This window comes from Erpetoichthys calabaricus, chromosome 10 (assembly GCF_900747795.2).
Source record: "Erpetoichthys calabaricus chromosome 10, fErpCal1.3, whole genome shotgun sequence".
NCBI classification, from domain to species: domain Eukaryota; kingdom Metazoa; phylum Chordata; class Cladistia; order Polypteriformes; family Polypteridae; genus Erpetoichthys; species Erpetoichthys calabaricus.
The window spans coordinates 74,434,087-74,453,691 of NC_041403.2; the positions used below are offsets into that span (position 1 = coordinate 74,434,087).

The 19,605-nt window shown below is 39.9% G+C and overlaps 1 protein-coding gene across 1 annotated transcript in view; it reads left to right on the forward strand.

Moving 5' to 3' along the window:
- Positions 1-19,605, forward strand: part of brdt (bromodomain, testis-specific) — a 54,373-nt gene that overhangs the window by 16,402 nt on the left and 18,366 nt on the right. The window contains exons 9-17 of the mRNA XM_028811434.2: positions 8,709-8,902; positions 9,413-9,702; positions 9,931-10,044; positions 10,132-10,263; positions 13,227-13,282; positions 13,370-13,538; positions 18,293-18,399; positions 18,480-18,630; positions 18,978-19,108. Coding sequence (XP_028667267.2) covers positions 8,709-8,902; positions 9,413-9,702; positions 9,931-10,044; positions 10,132-10,263; positions 13,227-13,282; positions 13,370-13,538; positions 18,293-18,399; positions 18,480-18,630; positions 18,978-19,108 — 1,344 coding nt within the window. The remainder of the gene's footprint in view (positions 1-8,708; positions 8,903-9,412; positions 9,703-9,930; positions 10,045-10,131; positions 10,264-13,226; positions 13,283-13,369; positions 13,539-18,292; positions 18,400-18,479; positions 18,631-18,977; positions 19,109-19,605) is intronic.

Genomic DNA, 19,605 nt, shown 5'->3' on the forward strand with positions numbered 1-19,605 from the left:
AAATATGCTTACATATAAAATCCGTGATGGAGTGAAGCCGCGAAAGGCGAAGCGCGATACAGTGAGGGATCACTGTATATGTATATATATAATATATATATATATATATATATATAATGTTTTGTCTTGGTAGAGTAATATATTGCTCTACTTTCCCTTATTGTATTAAGATGTAGCCTTTGTCAGAATGCCTAATCTCACAGACTTACCACTGTTTATAAGGTATTATTGTACTGTATATAACCTATCCCCACCTTCCCTTCTATATCTATAGGCAATTAGGTGTAGTAAAAAGACAAGCAGGAATTAAGTTACACATAAAACAATGTATTATTGGTAATATTCATAAATAGTAATATGCAAAGTACATTTGAATATTGGCAACCATACAACCTGATTAAATAGTGATGTGTAGTTCAGGCGGCACACAGACCGTATGCCTGTTCCAATATGACTACTAAGCTGTTGTCTTCATCATCAGAGGTTAGTAAGAGATGCTTCTTTCAGATGTTAGTAAGAGAGAGAGAATGTGGTTGAGCAAGCAGATTTATAGATTCTATATCCAACCCCTACAGCCAATAGGGCATCATAGTACTTAAAGGCCTCTGAGACAAGCCAATTCCAAACAAGCATACCTCAGACCAATGTGGAAATAGAACATCTTAATACCTGCCATCCCCCCAAACCATTTGTTGAGCTAAAGTTTGCCAGTTAGGCAACCTGGCTTCCTTGCAGGGGGGTTGAAAGATTCTAGCAGAGAAACACCCGTGTCAAGCACCCCCTTCCCCCAACTCTGTCGTAAAATTCAGAGAGACCCATTCCTAAAGGGGGGGGGGGGGGGTCCAAACACTCACTAATGTAACACTAAATTACATTGCTTTGCCTAAATTACAAATAAACACATACAAAATATTTATCAAGTTAAATGCAAAATCTCACATCACAACACTCCACCCCGATGAATGTTTTGTACAATGTCTTTATAAACAGTCTTAATTGTTTAAAGAGTCTGTTGCATAACTTGTGCTTTGATTTGCAGTATTTGCTCTCCCAGTGTTAAAACTTGTCCGTGACCATTTGTCCATTACATATCTTCTTTATTTCAAAGACAATCAGAAGAACGTGGATCTGCTTCTGATGACTTGTATCTGCTCCAGCTTGCTTCAACTGTTTCCCCAATTAGACTATACCTAAACATCAGAGCCCATATGACTTGCAAATGTACCAGCTGCACCTGCTTTCCTGAAAAGTTCACCAATTTTCTTAGCATACATTTTCCTTAATAATAGTATTAATTATATTAATTGTCCCAATTAATTAATACCCAGAATGTATACTTTATGAACCCAAAATCAATCCCCTTATTTTCGCATTCCTAACTGGTTTGTTCAGTTTCCACCCCTTGGAATACAAATTTGCTGCAGTAATGAACAAACCTTTCCTTTTAAACTATAGCTATTCTGACTAGTCCTATCATTATGTGACTTGTGGACTTGTTACTCACTTAAACCCCAGGCGGTGTCTTTTTCTTGCTGTCTCTTCAGTTCTTCATGTCTTTGTCTTTAGTCTTTGCTTGTCTTTTCCTTTCTTATTTTTCATTCCGCTATGTAGGTAGGTCTGCAAAATGGAAGGTGACAAAGCAGTTTCTGTCCATCTCATCTTCTTGGTTGTCGACCTGGTGCCAACACTCAAACTTTGCTTCCAAGTATTCATTGGAACAGCTTGGCCACTAGTGCCACTTCGCTCCAATGTGCTAGTGGTAACCCAGTCTCCTCCGTGGATTTTACTCTGCTAATTGCCTTCACTATTTATTACCTGCACCAACCCAAAGTCCGTAAAACCTCAAATAGAAGTAGCACTTTTGCAAAAGGCCAGAAAATTGAAACAGAAATATTTTCCTTTTCCTGTCTTCCTGCGCTACCCTTCTATTTTTTTTCATTGCCTGTGTGTCCTTTATTTTATGGTAACTGCTACCTGAAAGTGTGGGCTAAAACCTCTTTAGAATCCAAGTGCCAGATCCAGCATCTCTCCTAAAACTGACCTTTGTTCTTTACTAAAGACCAGCTCACTTTTCTCCATTTTATTACATGGAGTTTCATAGGCTGTCTTTTTAAAGAACTGGTCAGTCAGTTTTCGAATTACTGAGCCTAAGGGCTCATTTATACTTCACGCTCAGAAGGCGTACGCGCCCGCATCATGGCCGCCACGTGTTCTGAGCATTCATTTGATGCATCCTCTGAGCAGGTCCTCGGAAATTAACGCGTTGCGTGCGTGAGTTGCAGTACCAGCAAAAAGTCGGGGGGTTCAGTGTGCTATAAATTGGAATGTGACGTCAGAGTCTCTGTTTACTATCTACATGTGACAGAAAGCCGCTTTGCGGATCCTACGAGATCAGTGTGCGCGCTTCGATATTTGATAAATTGTTCAATGTGGTGATGCAAAATGCCGACATACAGATGTATTCATGGTGTTTTTATATTCAAGCATCACATATTCCAGATCGTAGTGACACAATACGTTTTAAAATTCTCACATACCGTCTTCTGTGCCATCTTTTTTTTCTAGGGCTTCCTCTGCTCCTGACAGCAGCGAATCGCCAGCAATAGATCGCCACACTGAGCACATTAAATGTATGATATTCCAACTCTCTGCACATTTAGAATCCTTAGATTTATACTTGATATCACTTTCATGATGAAAAGCATTAAAGTTTGTATATTACATTTTACAGATAAATTGGTAATTTCGTTTAAATAATGAATAATGTTAATAATTACACACATGGGGTGACACAGTGGCGGAGCGTTAGCGCTGCCGTCTTGCAGGGAGTTACGTCGCTGATGTTCCCTGCCTGGAGTTTACATGTTTTCCTGCTGGGTTTCCTCAGTGTGCTCCAGTTTCCTCCCAAAGATATGCAGATTTGGGGATTTGTTGCTGCTAAAATGATGCTAGTGTATGTGTGTGCTTGTATTCACCTTGCGATGAGCCGAGGCATCATTCAGGGATTGTTTCTTACTCGTGCCCAATGCTTGCTGGAATGGACACATCCCTGGATTTAATCAATAAACATCCTTTTCAGAGATATTGCGGTAAGGTGTCATCGGAATTTAATGGGTGTTCTAGGCAATTCACAACACAGAGAAGCCGAACATGTTCTCACCGTGATAATATCTCACACTGCCACCTGGCGGATTCCTTCAGATTTACATAAAGTACGCGCGCAAGTATAAACACTTCAACACTTGCGTAGCAGGAGTGTCCGCTGCAGCATGCGTCATGTGAAGTATAACTCTGGCCTTAGTGTGTGTGCTTTTTAATTACTTCTGGCCCCAGCACAGCTGTTAGGACTTTCACACCCCCTGTGCATTCCTGGCTTGCTGGCTGAGCTTGTAAATCTTTCCGCTGCACCATTCCCCATCTTTTGTTCTTTAGCTTGTCCTGGTTCATTCAAACCAACTCCTAATATGGTGCACTTTCTTTCCAACTCAGCCATCCTTGCATTAGCATTTTTAGACCTTTCACACACAAACACTCGAATTCCTTTCATTTCCATTGTTCTTTGTTTAAATTCCACACTATCTTCACTCAGTGTCCTTATGCCGTTATCCATTTCATGCCCTCTAGTCAATAATTGCCATTCACACTCACCAGCTTCTCTGCCTTCTATCTGATTTCGTTGTCCTAAATCAAATTTCAGTGCAGCACTAGTTACCTTTCCTAACAGTGGTGAAATATCTGTGGGTGAAGCATAAGGTTGGGCGGTATCCAAATTTTGATACCGTCAAACCTCCTCCCTATTTTACCTCGGTATACGGTATTACCGTGAATAATAAAAAAAAATGTGAGGTAAGGCTCAGACAGCGTCACCAAACTGTTGGCTTGTGCCTAAACCGTTCAGAAACTGAATATCAAACACTAATACTGAAACAATAACAAAATAACATGCAGAACAATATTAACTTTTATTAGCAACAAATAGCAGTTTATAAAAAAGTGCAAATACAACAGTCAAACAGAATTAAATTGACATAAACATCCAGAACAGTTTTTGCGCGGAGACGCGCACACAAATCAATTAAATTAAATCGCACCGCCTGAACAACTTTTAATAGCAAAGAAGAGCAGCTTATAAAAAAGTGCAAATAGACCCACAACAGTCAACCAGAGTTGAATTAACATAAACATCATCCATATTATAAAAAGTATTGCAAAGCAATAGTCCTAAACAAAAACTTCTTTCCAGTCTTCTTTCCAATATTGTTTTTAACGTAAACCAAATAAAAATACCTGAATCAATTAAATAAATAAAAATAAACACAGTGCGAATAGGAACGAATGGCAAGTGGCATCAATCTAGTCAAGATTTTTCGCTAGAAAAACCAGCATGTTTACTTTGTCTGGCTTTAACAGGGCACGTTGTGGACCGACAACTTTACCAGCGGTGCTGAAAACCCGCTCCGATGGTGTGCTTGTGGCATAGACGCACAGGTACTTTCGTGCCACTCGCGACATCTGGGGAAAACGCCTGGCAGCATTTTTCCACCAGAAGTGGGTCCTCGTCTCCTTGAGTATCTGGCTCCAAACAGTAGGCTGTTATTTCAGCTCCGACTCGGTCCTCTACAGCAGGGGTCCCCCACTACCGGGCTGCAGCCGTCTGACAGCCGGGCCGCGAGAGAACTGCCGGCAACGGAGACTCACTCAGACTTTTCAGAACGCTTGGCGGGCGGGGCTTTGCAGCGGCGCAGAGAGAGGGGAGAGACCGAGGTGAGAGAGTATTACAACAAAGTATTGTTATGGCCCCGACAGTTTCCCCATATGACACAAGTCTATAGAAATCGCGTTACTACGAAGTACATTCAGCAGATGCTTTCATTACAACGAAGTGACCTTGAAATGCCTGAATGACTCATACACAGAGCAGTTAGATCTGTGGTCGCAGCTCAGATGTGCACGTTTGCACAACAATCCCCAAACAGAAACATTGTAAAAAAAATTCTTTCTTCGAACTTTCCTCGTTCTGTTTTTTTTCTTTTGCTGTTTTTGTTTTCTGTGGTTTTCATTGATTCCTTTTGCTTATTGCTCGTCAACATTTGAAAAACATCCATTGGAATTTAACTCATTGTCACCCTCCTATAGAAACGGCAGACACGAAAAAAACGATAACAGTGTTAATGTTTGTGATGTGCAATCTGTTGGAATGGCAAATGCAAAGCATATGTCTTTGTTATATGCAAAAAAAGAAGAAAAATCTCAGGTTGCAAACGTATGCGAACTGCTTAATAACTTAATAATAATAGAAATGTTATGTAAATTGTGTATAAAACTGCCCCCCCCCGACCGGTCCGTGGAAAAATTTGCATCTAATAAAGTGGTCCTTACTGTCAAAAAGGTTGGGGACCACTGCTCTATGGTGCCGATGCTGACGGGACCTGCCATTGCATCAGATTTTTTTTGCAGCATACTTCCCAGAGTCATCTTTTTTCGTGAGGGTGCAGGTTGCGCCTCTTCCACTCTGATGGCCACTGGACCTGCTGCCTCTAAGCTCACGATCTCAGCCTGTAATTCAGCCTTGGTCTCAGCCAATGCGTTGTCATCCGTCTCATATCCTCCACGGGAACGAGGGTCGAGGAAAGTGCATTTTCGCAATATTTTGCGCACTGAATTGGATTCATACTTGGCCTCCAACTTTGTTAGAATTCCAGTTTTGATTGACTTTGTTAGCTGCAGGTCATTTTCTGACGCAGCCAACACATTGTCCCTGCAGAGCTGTAGTATGGGGAGGATACAGGAACTGGTCACATAATTTTCTCCTGACAAAATATCAGTGAAGTCATCGACTGGTTTCAGTGCTTCGTGAACAGCTTTCAAGACGTCCATGTCCTGCCAGGTCAGGGACAGGCTGCTCCTTCTGTCATCAGACAGGACGTGTCTGATTGCTTGGGCCTGCTCGAGGATGCGCTCCACCATTGCCAGTTTGGAGCCCCAGCGAGTTGCGCAGTCCTGCCGACGGATGGATGGATGAATTAATGAATGATGAATAAACAATTGAATGAATAGGCCTAAATAAACGAATGAATGAATAAATAGGCCTAAATAAACGAATTAATGCATAAATAAATAAGTCCATTAATGTATATTATTCCATTTGGTCAAATTTGCATGCACATTTATTTTAGGCTAAATAAGTCCCTTATGCGCATCAAGCCTGCATTTATTTGATAAAAAATACAGGAAAAAAATTACAATTTAAAAAATGGTTTTCTATTTTAATATAGCCTACTTTTCAATATAATTTGTGATGCAAAGCATATATATATATATATATATATATATGTGTATATATGTGTGTATATATGTATACAGTAATCCCTCCTCCATCGCGGGGGTTGCGTTCCAGAGCCACCCGCGAAATAGGAAAATCCGCGAAGTAGAAACCATATGTTTATATGGTTATTTTTAGAATGTCATGCTTGGGTCACAGATTTGCGCAGAAACACAGGAGGTTGTAGAGAGACAGGAACGTTATTCAAACACTGCAAACAAACATTTGTCTCTTTTTCAAAAGTTTAAACTGTGCTCCATGACAAGACAGAGATGACAGTTCTGTCTCACAATTAAAAGAATGCAAACATATCTTCCTTTTCAAAGGAGTGCAAAGCAAGCAGTCAAAAAAAAATCAATAGGGCTTTTTGGCTTTTAAGTATGCGAAGAACCGCCGGTACAAAGCTGTTGAAGGCGACAGGTCACACCCCCTCTGTCAGGAGCAGGAAGAGACAGAGAGAGAGCCACAGAAAAACAAAGTCAAAAATCAATACGTGCCCTTTGAGCTTTTAAGTATGCGAAGCACTGTGCAGCATGTCCTTCAGGAAGCAGCTGCACACAGCCCCCCTGCTCACACCCCCCTACGTCAGCGCAAGAGAGAGAGAGAGAAAGTAAGCTGGGTAGCTTCTCAGCCATCTGCCAATAGCGTCCCTTGTATGAAATCAACTGGGCAAACCAACTGAGGAAGCATGTGCCAGAAATTAAAAGACCCATTGTCCGCAGAAACCCGCGAAGCAGCGAAAAATCTGCGATATATATTTAAATATGCTTACATATAAAATCCGCGATGGAGTGAAGCCGCGAAAGGCGAAGCGCGATATAGCGAGGGATCACTGTGTATATATATATATATATATATATATATATATATATATATATATATATGCCCCTTTTTTTATATTTGAGCCCCTGCCCCTGAGGAACTCTCTGCACGTTTTATGCTTACCGTTATGAGACTATGTTTTGGGAGTCCCAAGTCCACTTGCTTCTTGTGGAGTTCATGCTTACGTTGCCAGCTGTGTGAAAAGGCCCCGACAATATTACGGCATAGTCCGAGGGCGCGCTCGGTTTTTTGCCTCTGGTCATGCAATCCATTTGTGACAGCCAAGTTTAGATTGTGACCGAAGCAGTATAGCCACGGCCAATGCAGGGACCTGATTGCGGCATGAATGTTGGCAGCGTTGTCAGTGGTTATGGCTGAAAGTTTTTTCTCATCAAGTTGCCATTCCTGAAGTGCAGCTCTGAGCGCAGCAGCAAGATTGTCCGCTGTATGACTCTCAGGAAAATACGTAGTTTGGAGGCATTTGGATTCAAGTTTCCAGTCAGGTGTAATAGTATGGACAGTCAGAGACATATATGGTGTCATGTTAACTGACGACCACATGTCAGTTGTTAAGGAATTAACTGTCTGCCGCTGACAGCAGCACTTGAACATTGTCTCTAACTTTACTATATAAATGTGGGATGGCTGTTTGTGAGAAATATTTCCGTCCAGGCAGCTCGTACTGGGCATCTAGGACCTTTACCATGTCTGTAAAGGACTTTTTTTCCACTGTGTGGAAAGAGACCATTTCCTTCGCCAAGTATTTTGTCACTGCATCAGTACAGGTTTTCCAACAGACACTGTCCCTTTTGTACTTTGTTGCTTTCCCGAAGGCCCCCATTATCGTCGGCTGCATACTGGCGGTGGACCTAAATGTTGTTGGTCCTGCATCAGGAGGCGTTGAAACTGTTGCACTGAGTGAACTCGGGTCCATCCTCGCAGCAGTGAGTGGATGGTGGTTTCGTATATGCGACCTTAGGTTCGAGGTATTTCCATCTCTCGCGGTCACCTTTTTGTTGCACAATTTGCAGATTGCCTCGTCTGTATTTACCGCCTCTCCCTTCTCGTTCGGTCGAAACCCGAAATACTGCCAAACTGCAGAAGTTGTGTTCTTTTTCGAGACCAGGTCACTTGGTGCGCGACTCGCCATCTTTCCCCACCTCTCTCTTTCTCCTCCACGCTGTCACATGATGACAACCACGCATACGCATTTTTAGGCATTAAATAAATTATATTTAATATTTAATCCTTGTCTCCCATATAAGTGCATTGTTTTTATGACGGTATAATGGTATTGAAACTGATACCGTTGCTATTTTTAGATCCCGCGGGAAACCATATTACCGCCCAAGCCTAGTGAAGCATGTTCTTTAAATACTGGACAGACCTCACAATTACCTGGAGATTGTGGTGCAGTGGAGAATAATAATGGAAGAAAACATCCTTGCTGTTTTCCCTTACTTTCATCTCTTTTTCCCCTCACACTCACATTCCCACTCTTTATCTGAGCACTCCTCTGTCTCGGGTAAGTCACCCACTTACCTTGCATTTATTGTTATTACAGTTAAAAGCTGTTCGTGAGCAACTCCAACTCCTAGTGCAGATCAAACCAAAACCCAGAAAAAGAAAACATAAATTAAAGAAAGACAGGTGGAAGAAAGAAAAAATAAAGAACAGAAAAACCAAACCAAAGAAAAAATGTGAAGAAAAGCAAAAGACCAAAGACAACAAAAAGCTGAGAGAAAGAACTGATGGAAGGTAATTTCATTCTTTAAGTGAAACAACCCCTCCACCACCTCCCTGTTTTCATCCTTTTGATCTCCCCACTTATGCCTTTTTCATTTAGTAAACAACAAAAGGTTATTTTAGTGCAGTACTCAGTAAAAAGTTGATATATTTATGGTACATATCATGTGTGCTTTAAGTGTCAAAAGCAACACGTCTTAAATGCAGCTCCTTGTGATTTTCTAGTACTTGTCTGTAAGGATGTATTGTCTTCATATATTTTAGATCATTTTTGCAGTTTTTAGTATATTTTGCAGGCCTTGGAATACTTACTAGTTAATGTTATATTTTATTTGAAGTACATATTATGCTTAAACATTTGAAAGAAATTAAAAATGTACACAGTTCCTTTGTGTGTATGTTTGTTTTTTTTTAATCATTTAGCAGTCTAGTTAGTTATTTTGATGTAAGAACCTGTTTAAAAGAAAATAAACTAAGACTATTAAGTATATATAATCTGTGGGTTTATTTTTTCTTCTTTAGACAAACTATAAAAAGCACTGTGGCTAAAAAGTCATTTGACTCAACGAGTGAAGAAACAGCAAAACCAATGTTGTATGAGGAGAAAAGGCAGCTGAGCCTTGATATTAATAAGCTTCCTGGTGACAAGATTGGGAAAGTAGTCAACATAATCTGGACAAGAGAACCATCTTTGAAAGACTGTAATCCTAAAGAGATTGAAATTGACTTTGAAATGTTAAAGCCCTCAACTCTGAGAGCTCTGGAGAGCTATGTAATGACTTGCTTAAAGAAAAGACCAAGAAAACAAAGTGGTATGTGCTTATCTGAAACTTCTGTGCAATGATGTGTTGTAAAAACAATAGAATTAAGAATTACTGTACTTTCTTTTGTGAAATTGGCACTTTTATTTCACTGCCCAGATACAATAGCCATTTTCTTGATTATTTTATGCAAGGGTCTGTTTAGGGAGTTGAACTTGCACCTGTCCAGTTTCTCCTGAAGGCAGTAGCGTTGCAATTATGTTTTATTTTGTTATGCAGGACAGAAGTCAAAGTGTAAGCAAAGCAGTCAGCTGAAACAAAATCGAGACCTTGAGCAGCAATCACAGGATGTCAACTCAAAATTAACTTCTGTTCAGAATTCTAAAAAGAAATGTATGTTTATCATCAATAATGCAGTAAAATTAATTTGTGATAAAATTTTAAATCAAGCACTAACCTGTGTACTTCATCTTATTCCAGCATGTCCTGGTGATGAGGCCATTAAAGCAATAGGAGGACCCTCTCGTCTGAGTGAGAGCAGTAGCTCTTCAGATTCTAGTAGCAACACCAATAGTGATTCAAGCAGTTCAGCTAGCAGTGACTCTGAATCAGGTTAGATGTCTGCTTCCGCATAATGCTATATATCTTCATAGGTATACACTTGGACCTTTTGTCATTCTTCTTTAAAGTTTAATCACAAGGTTCTATACATTTTACAGGACATGGTCATTTGCAACAGTGCCTATGGCACATTTTCTCATTTATTTTGTTTTATTTCTTAATTACTTTATATTGTGTTAATAGTTTAGTTCTTTGTTAGTACTAGAGTATTTTCATTTGTCTTGTTATAGTTGATGTTTTAAGAGTAACATGAATGGTAATCCGTCTTTTTTTTTTGATACTGTATGTTTGCATGTGTGTATCCATATTACTAACCGAGAATGCTAAACCGGATGGACGCAGGGACATCCGGCCATGGGCCGTAGCCGCAAAAAGACGTACTGCGCAGGCGCCCCAAGAAATGAGGGGCCGCGAGAGGCGGATGAGGGGCCGCGAGAGGCGGACAAGACCACAGAAAAAAGGAGTCAAAGAAATGAGGCGCCAAGAGCACAGAAAAAAGTAGTCAAAAGCAGGCGCCGCACGAAACCCATTGCACACGAAACTAGCACACAAAAAAAAAGAAGACGCTCGCGCAACAACAATCCTCACCCACCCCCCCTTACAGGCACCGGACGGGACACACACCAAGAGGGGGATTTAACAAGCCCCTGGAACACAAAAAAAAAGAACACAAAAGCACCCCACACACCCTACAAGCAACGGACGGGACACACACAAAGAGGGGGATTCAACAAGCCCCTGGAACACAAAAAGAAAGAAGACGCTCGCGCAACAAAAATCATCACCCCCCCCCCCCCCCCACATCAATAAGAAGTGACACCCAAAGCCACATATCTAAAGGAAACGTCCATATTACACATACGTCATCTCAACACCTTCACACTAGGCAGCATAGGTGGATCTCCTTACAATAAAGCACTATTAACCGTTCAACTGCAGAAAAGGCTCCATATTAACAGTGAGTGCGATCCTCCTTATTACTTATCCATATTTCGCACGCTGAGGAACAAACAAGACATGAATACACGGTCACGGGTACAAAACGATTCGGATCGGATAACGGGACCCAAACACACGAACACGAATGAAACAAGAAAATACACGGCGGCGCATACAACGCGCAAAGGAAACTCAGGGAGAAAAAAATGTCTCGGATCAAAAAACGCAAAGCTCAAGTAACCCCGTTAGAGACGTGCCCAAATGGACAGACACAATGAACGTAGACGCATACAGCGCGCGTCTCAAAGTGCTGCATCGAAACAAGCACGATTTCAAAAGAAAGAGCTCGCGTCTCAGACATACAAAAAAGTGAGCGAAGAGACAGAATAAATGAACGCAGACGAGTACAACGCTCATATGACCTGCCACAAAACAAGCAAGCAAGACTCCAAAACCAGAGAACTCAACTGACCGACATACAAAAGTAAAAAATAGCGCGTCACAAATAATGGAAATGCAACAACACGGCACTCAAACGCCACAAGCAAAACATGCCCGTCGCGGACATCAACACCAGACACCTGCTAAACGATTACGACAGTTGGCTGACAACGCCTTCAATAATGAGTCCACTATTGAGGAAAATTCATTGGGATTAATGAATGTCATTTGCAATCATTGTCATTCACTTAACTTCCCAGAAGAAACAACTGGCAATTTATGAATTTACACGTTGTTGTCAAAAGGGGCAGATTAGACTGCCTCCTTTACATTCATATCCTGAATATCTACAGAAGCTTCTAACTAACGATGTGCCTGAAAGTAAAAACTTTATGAACTGCATTAGATCCTACAATAGTTCATTTGCTTTTACATCTAACGGAGTACATATCAGGCCACCAAAAGGCAATGGCCCATACTGCTTTCGCATATGTGATTAACACAACGCACTATATGGATGGATGGACTATATTATGTCCAAAAAATATTAATGTTAATCACATTAATAACCAGGTCATTTCATTACTTCCTGGAGAGACACGGCTCTTTCTAAGCTCTGACAAAGTTGACTCTTATGACGACAATGAACATCTGAATTTCCCCTTAGAATATTTGAACACTATTAACCCGGACGGATGACCACAACACAACCTTACCCTTAAAAACGGAACAATAATCATGCTATTAAGAAACCTTAACACTAAACAGGGTTTATGCAATGGCACACGTTTAGTCATCAACACCATGACACACAATGTTATTCAAGCAACAGTTCTTACAAAATCACATGCTAACAATACTGTTCTCATTCCTAGAATTGACCTTACGAGTTCTGACCTAGAATTACCTTTTACATTGAAACGCCGACAGTTCCCCATTAAACCTGCATTTGCCATGACCATCAACAAATCACAAGGACAAGCCATGGACAAGGTTGGCATCTACCTCTCTGAACCCGTTTTTGGACATGGACAACTTTATGTTGCCTTCTCACGTGTTCGACGTTCATCTGATGTTAAAGTTATAAATGATCCATGCCAAGGAAGACTCATTCAAAGACAAGACACCATCTTTACTACTAATGTTGTATACAAAGAAATATTCCAATAAAACATTACTCTATGCCAAACACTCTATTTTTTATTTATATAGGCATCATCCAAACCTACACACTATTCTATTTCTAATTCATACATCTCACTTTTTGTCATGCCCCAACGCCAGGGGTTGGCGAGCGAAGCGAGCAGGGGGCGGAGCCCCCTAGTTATATAGAAAGTTTCTTTTTTTAAACTGGCAATTTTAAAATCTAGTGAACTCCTTATGTTGGTAAACAGATCACATAAGCACTGAATATATTGATGTGCTTTTATTAATGTTAAGGATGTATAGGATGATGTATAGGAAGGGTGTTGAATTGATTTTATGAGTAAACTACTACTAACAATCTAAATTTTAATGTTTTAGATAGAACTGTCTGATTTAGTTTTAAATCTCTAATTTTATTTATTTTTCAGAACAGGAGAAAGCAAACACAAAAAAGTGCAACACTGAACTTCCAGTGACAACAATGGTAATAATGCCTTTTAATATTAATATTAATATTTTTAATTATTATTATTGTTTTATTTTCTGGTATTTCTGTTCAATACTTTTACAGGAAACAAAATCTTTACACTCTTGGGATGACACATCGGTGCCAGCCATACCCCTTGATGCAAGTTTACTTTCTTCTGCACAACACTTGCACCAGAAAGAGCTGCTTGGCTTCCAAACCTTGCATCTTGTTCCTCCAGAACCTCCTGAGCAGATCACTATTTCACCCCCAGGTCTGTATAAAAATGTTGTGATTTCAAACTAACTGTAAAAAATATAAAGACTTATAATTTACTAAAATGTATTGTTCCATGAGCCCCAGTATTCTATCATTCCATTATTACACCCATAGAATGCTTAAACTGATACACTCCTCTTCACGTTTTCCACTTTAATTATTCACAGCCAGGCTTATTTGCTGGTAGAACTAAACAATCATTACAGTATATTAAGTACATTGTTTTATTCACAAAACATGAAGTCTCATAGATAGGCAGAGACCTTTACATATTATTGCCTGTAGGAACAAAAACAAATGTAGGTGGGGTAAAAAATGTATTTATGATTTAATAATGAGCTAGTGCAATATTTTCCCACTCATTCCAAAGGACATATCCTGGACTTGATTTGCTGTTCTGGAGTTACCCCACTTGATTGTACTGCAGATGAACTTCTCATAACTGATCACTTTCTTATTTCATTCAATGTTAAACTTGCACTTTCCAACACTAAGCTTTCCCATCTCATGTCTTTCCATAATATTAAGAATATTAACTTAGACTCTCTTTCCTCTAGTATTGATTCCCTTATGGACATTCATAATTTACCCACTCCTGAAGAACTGGTCTCACACTATAACACTGGACTCAATGGTATTCTTAACTCTGTCGCTCCATTAAAAACTAGATCTGTTTCTCCTTTTCTGCTCCCTGGTTCACCCCTGAACTTCGGCTTTTGAAAGCCAAAGGCCAGCAACTTGAACAGTTATATAAAAACACTGGACTCTTTGTTCACAAAGAGATATACGAAAACCATATACTTTAATACAAGGACTGTATTGCCTAAACTAAATCTAACTATTATACTCTTAATATTTCCTCCAATGAAGGAAACACCAAGTCATTGTTTTCACTACTTAACAATATCACACAACCCCCGGATTCTTTACCTTCTCACCTTTACTCAACTGAATTTTGCAATTCCCTTATGCCCTTTTTTAATGAAAAAATCCAGAAGATTCATTAGTCTCTCGGTACGGATTCCTCCAGTACTTCATTTGAATTTCACCCACCAACTCACTCATTTTCCTCTTTTCAGCTTCCTACTTTCTCAGATCTTGTCTGTAAGTCTAAGCCATCCATCTGTCAATTGGACTCCCTCCCTACAGTTCTAGTCAAAGCCTGCCTCCCCTCTCTGGTCCCCCTTATCTCTGCTATAATCCACTTTTCTGTTACTACTGGTACTGTTCCTTCATCTTTTAAAATTGCTGCAATAACCCCAATACTGAAAAAAACTGGTGCTGATCCGACTAATTTCAGTAATTTTCGTCCTATTTCTAATCTACCCTTCATTTCCAAAATTCTTGAAAAAAATAGTGGCTATTCAACTTCATTCTCATTTATCTCAAAATAATCTGTATGAACGGTACCAGTCTGGTTTTCGTCCCCTCCACAGTACAGAAACGGCACTTTTAAAAATTACTAATGACCTCCTTATGGCAGCTGATTCTTTGATTGGCATTACCCACACTGCACTAGATTGGTTCAGATCCTACCTCTCAGGCCGCACTCAGTTTGTTCAGCTTAAAACTTTCACATCCCAACCCACCGCCGATACTTCAGGTGTGCCCCAGGGCTCTGTCCTGGGGCCCCTCCTTTTCATTAGTTACCTTCCTTTCATTAGTTACTTTGGTAATACCTTTCGTAAATGTGACATTAGCTTCCACTGCTATGCTGATGACACCCAGCTCTATCTCACTAGCAAACCTACTGTTTCCTTTCCACCCTACTCACTTATTGATTGCATAGCAGAAATCAAATCCTGGTTTTCTTCAAATTTTCTTAAATTAAATAGTGACAAAACTGAGGTTCTCCTCATTGGTACAAAATCAACATAATCCAAAACTAATCATTTTTCATTTGTTATTGATAATTCCTCTGTCTCCCTTTCTCCACAGGTTAAGAGTCTGGTTGTCATCCTTGACAGTACTTTATCCTTTCAGTCCCACATCAATAACATCTACCGGTCTGCATATTTTTTCTTGCGTAACATTAATCGTATTCGCCCCTACCTCACTCCCCGTACCACTGCTATTCTTGTTCATAGTCTTGTCACTTCTTGTCTGGATTATTGCAATTCCCTTTTCTTTGGTCTTTCTCACAAATCTCTTTATAAGCTTCAACTGGTCCAGAACTCAGCTGCCCGCATCATTACTAGAACCCCCTCTATTCACCATATCACTCCCGTTTTGCAGCAACTTCATTGGCTTTCAGTTCAGTTCCGAATTCAATTCCAAATTCTCCTAACTTTTAAGGCTATCCACAACCTTGCCCCTCCATATCTGTCTGACCTCCTCTATGTTCCCATTCCCTCCCCTACCCTTAGATCCTCTTCCTTCATCCACTTGACTGTCCCCTTCATCCATCTTACCACTATGGAGAGCACAGCATTCAGTTGCTCTGCTCCCCAGCTCTGGAACTCACTTCCACCTGAGCTTAGAAATATTGAATCATTTTCACTTTTCAAATCTAAACTTAAAACTCATTTGTTTAAGACTGCTTTTTCTCTTTGATTACAATTGCTCTGTCTGATTTTAACTTTTGTATTTTACTTATTGTTTATAATCTGTGTTTTGTCTATTCTGTGTCCTTGAGTGTTTAGAAAGGTGCCTACAAATAAATAAAATGTATTATTATTATTATTATATGCTAATAAGTGATTTTGTTGGGATTCTTGTGTTTATTACAGGCAGAAAGAGGCAATTCAAAGTGCTCTTTTGCAATTTATCATTTTGTATTGTGGTGTTATGGGTCCACAGCTCTCCCAGCAAAGGCCAGTTTGTTTTTAAATAAGTAATCACCGCGCTCGCGGCTTAACAAGGGGGCGTGGTGGCTGTAGCGAGCCGCAGGGCAATCTGTGGTGTGGGCATTTCTCACCTAAGTGCGCAGGTGAGAGACTGCCCACATCCGTGATTGTTCCTGGGGCTAATGTGCTGCAGCTGCCATGTCCTCTCTGCATATATACCATACCATACCATTTTTATTTGTTAAGCGCTTAAAAACACAGCATTACAACTGACCGAAGCGCTGTACAGTTAAAACAAGCAAGACTAAAAGCAAAATATTAAAAACAAACATTAAGAGAGAATTAAAACAGAGACACTAAAAACAGGTCAGGGGACCCAATAAAACAGAGAAATAGCAAAAAGCAAGTGGAAATAAGACCGGTTAAGAATTAAAAGCCAATGTGAAGAAGTGCGTTTTTAGGTGTGATTTGAATGTGGCGACTGAAGTGGCTTGCCTAACCACTAAAGGTAAGGAGTTCCAGAGCCTGGGTGCACAGACGGAAAAAGCCCTTTCACCACGAACTTTAAAATGTGCCTTGGGAACAGTTAGGAGCAGCTGATCTGCGGATCTAAGAACACGAGGGGGATTGTGACGATGGAGCAAGACACTCAAGTAGGCAGGGGCTAGACCATTTAGTGCCTTATAGGTTAAGAGGAGTATCTTAAAATCAATTCTGAAGCTAACCGGCAGCCAGTGTAGGGTTTTTAAAATCGGTGTAATGTGTTGGCTTCTGCTGCTTCCAGTTAAAAGCCTTGCAGCCGCATTTTGAACCAATTGGAGTCTAGAAAGAGTGGCTTTACTAATACCATATAGGCAGGAATTAGAATAGTCGAGCCGGGACGTAATGAATGCATGGATTACTGATTCCAGGAGGTGGTAAGGCAGAATTGGTTTGAGTTTGGCAATTCGCCTGAGATGGAAAAAGCAGGGTTGTACTGTGCTGTTGACTTGAGCATCCATTTTCAGGACCATATCCATTTTGATTCCAAGATTGGAAACAGACAAAGTTACTGGAATGGGAAGAAAGTCGAGGCCAAGGGGAAGGGTCTGTTTGCGGTCAGGACTAAAAACAATGACCTCGGTTTTTGAATCGTTCAGAGAAATATATAGAGAAATGGGAGAGAGAAATGGTGGAAGAGAAATAGATCAATAGAAGATGTTGACAATGGAGGTTAAATGGCCCTGCTAAGGAGCGTTTAGCCAATGTGCTCTGGGGCTAGTTCGCCCCACTGAAAGCAAGTGAGTGGGGTGAGCAGGAGAGGTGTCCTCCCATTTGATCTGAGGAGCGACTACGGGTACACGAAAGATCACGGAAGGAGAGCCAACCTCGACGGTCTGGCAGTGACGTCTGTTTGGACGCCAAGACGGAGGTTGACTGTAGGAGCTCGTGGCTGTTGGGTCTCTGCCGGCTGAGAGAGCAGTGGGTGAGCCGGGGAGAGAGTGATGGAGGTGGGCCGGAGAATAACAAGGGAGTGAGAGACTGCATTTTTAATTTCTGCATTTTTAACCTCTGATTTTGAAGGATTTATTTATGGATGGTTTTAACCCCACTGGACACTTGTTTTATGGATTATTTATTTATTGAATTTTGTCTGCACTTGATTTGGACACTGTTTTGACTGTTTTAAATAAAAGCACTTTGCACCTTTATTTTATTACATCATCCCCTTGCTCATTGTTATTGCCTCACTGTCTAGCTCATCGGTGACATTACCGACGGTGTTGGGTTCAAGGGCTCCCTAACAGAAGAGGGGAGCATGGAGTCAAACCCGCATCGTCACATGTATGAGCAGAGATTTCAAGATAAAACTTTATGAAGGATCTGTTTAAAAGTATTAAATTAGTTTGAAAGCTTAAATCTTTTGAGCTTCTAATGCATTACCGTAAATAAATTTTGTTTGATATAACTTTTCATTTTCCAGGAATCGCTACTCTGTTATCACCTGTAAATTCTCCAATTGGATTGAATCATTCCCCTAGGTCTTCAACAGATTGCAGTTTAGAATATAGTGTTGATATAAAAGTTGAGGTATGTAAAAGTTCTTTCTGTCTGCTTTTACATTCTGTAAGTCATGCAGCTTGTTTCATTTGTTTGTCATTCATTAATAGGTTCCAGTGTTGTCCCCTATCCCAAACAGTCCATTGGGCAATATGAAAGAAACAAAGAGTTGTCCTAAAAGGCAACCGGAGATCAGTTTTCCATCAGTTACTGCAACTTGTGCAGAAGAAATTGTGGTTAATACACTCACTAAATCATTTGGTGAGAATTTTTTCCTTCTATTTATTTTTTTGTAAAACCATTATCACTGTGTCCCCATGTTTTGCAGATGGAGTTATTGCCTGTCCCTTTTTTCCCTTAGTGTATTCTATAATAAAATGTGCTTTGGAGTTTAACAATTGGAAAATAATTTCTCTGCATTTAAAATTAAGACAAATTGGATGATTTGGACAGTAGAAGATTTTTAGTTTTATAACTTAATCTTTTTTTAATATAAATAAACACAAACGTTACCCTTGTTCAAAACTTTATAATCTAAAGCAGGACCTATGGTTGTATGTTGCATATGGTATTTGGCTTTGCCAAAATATTCTGAATTGATTTTGTAGGACCGAATGGGCATCCTAGTGAAGGTAACCATGATAAGAATAGCAACAACTCACAGAAAGTGATTGAAGAATATTTCAACAGACCAGGTGGTGGACACATTCAAAATTTTAAAATCCTTGATTCAAAAAAGGTGATTTTTTTTTTTGTTGTTTTATGTTTAATTCTTTGTCAAATAATATATATTTATATATTTGCAAGTTCTTTGGAACTGATTTACAATAGCTTATTTTAAGCATTACAGTGCCCAGGATACAATTACTAAAAAGGTTCTGCAGAATTTAATTGAAGTTATGGATTTCTAAGTAAGACACAAGTGAAACCATAAGCTTACGTGCGAAGGATTAGATTCTTAAAATAGTTTATAAATCTTCCTTGTCTGAAGCAATAGCATTTCCAGTCTTCATCTAATCAGCACATTCTTCTTGACCAAAGACAAAATGAAAGGATATGTGCCAATGATGGCACTTTGAAGTTATGCAAAATAGGTCAGTTGTTATGGAGATTTAACAACTAGGAGATTTAAAGGGCACTTCATCAAGACTGTAGCCAACTGATTAAACTATGAATATGTCTACTTTTGAATGGGGCCGTGGTATTCTTGGAGATGTTCTAAAGGGTGTTGACAAT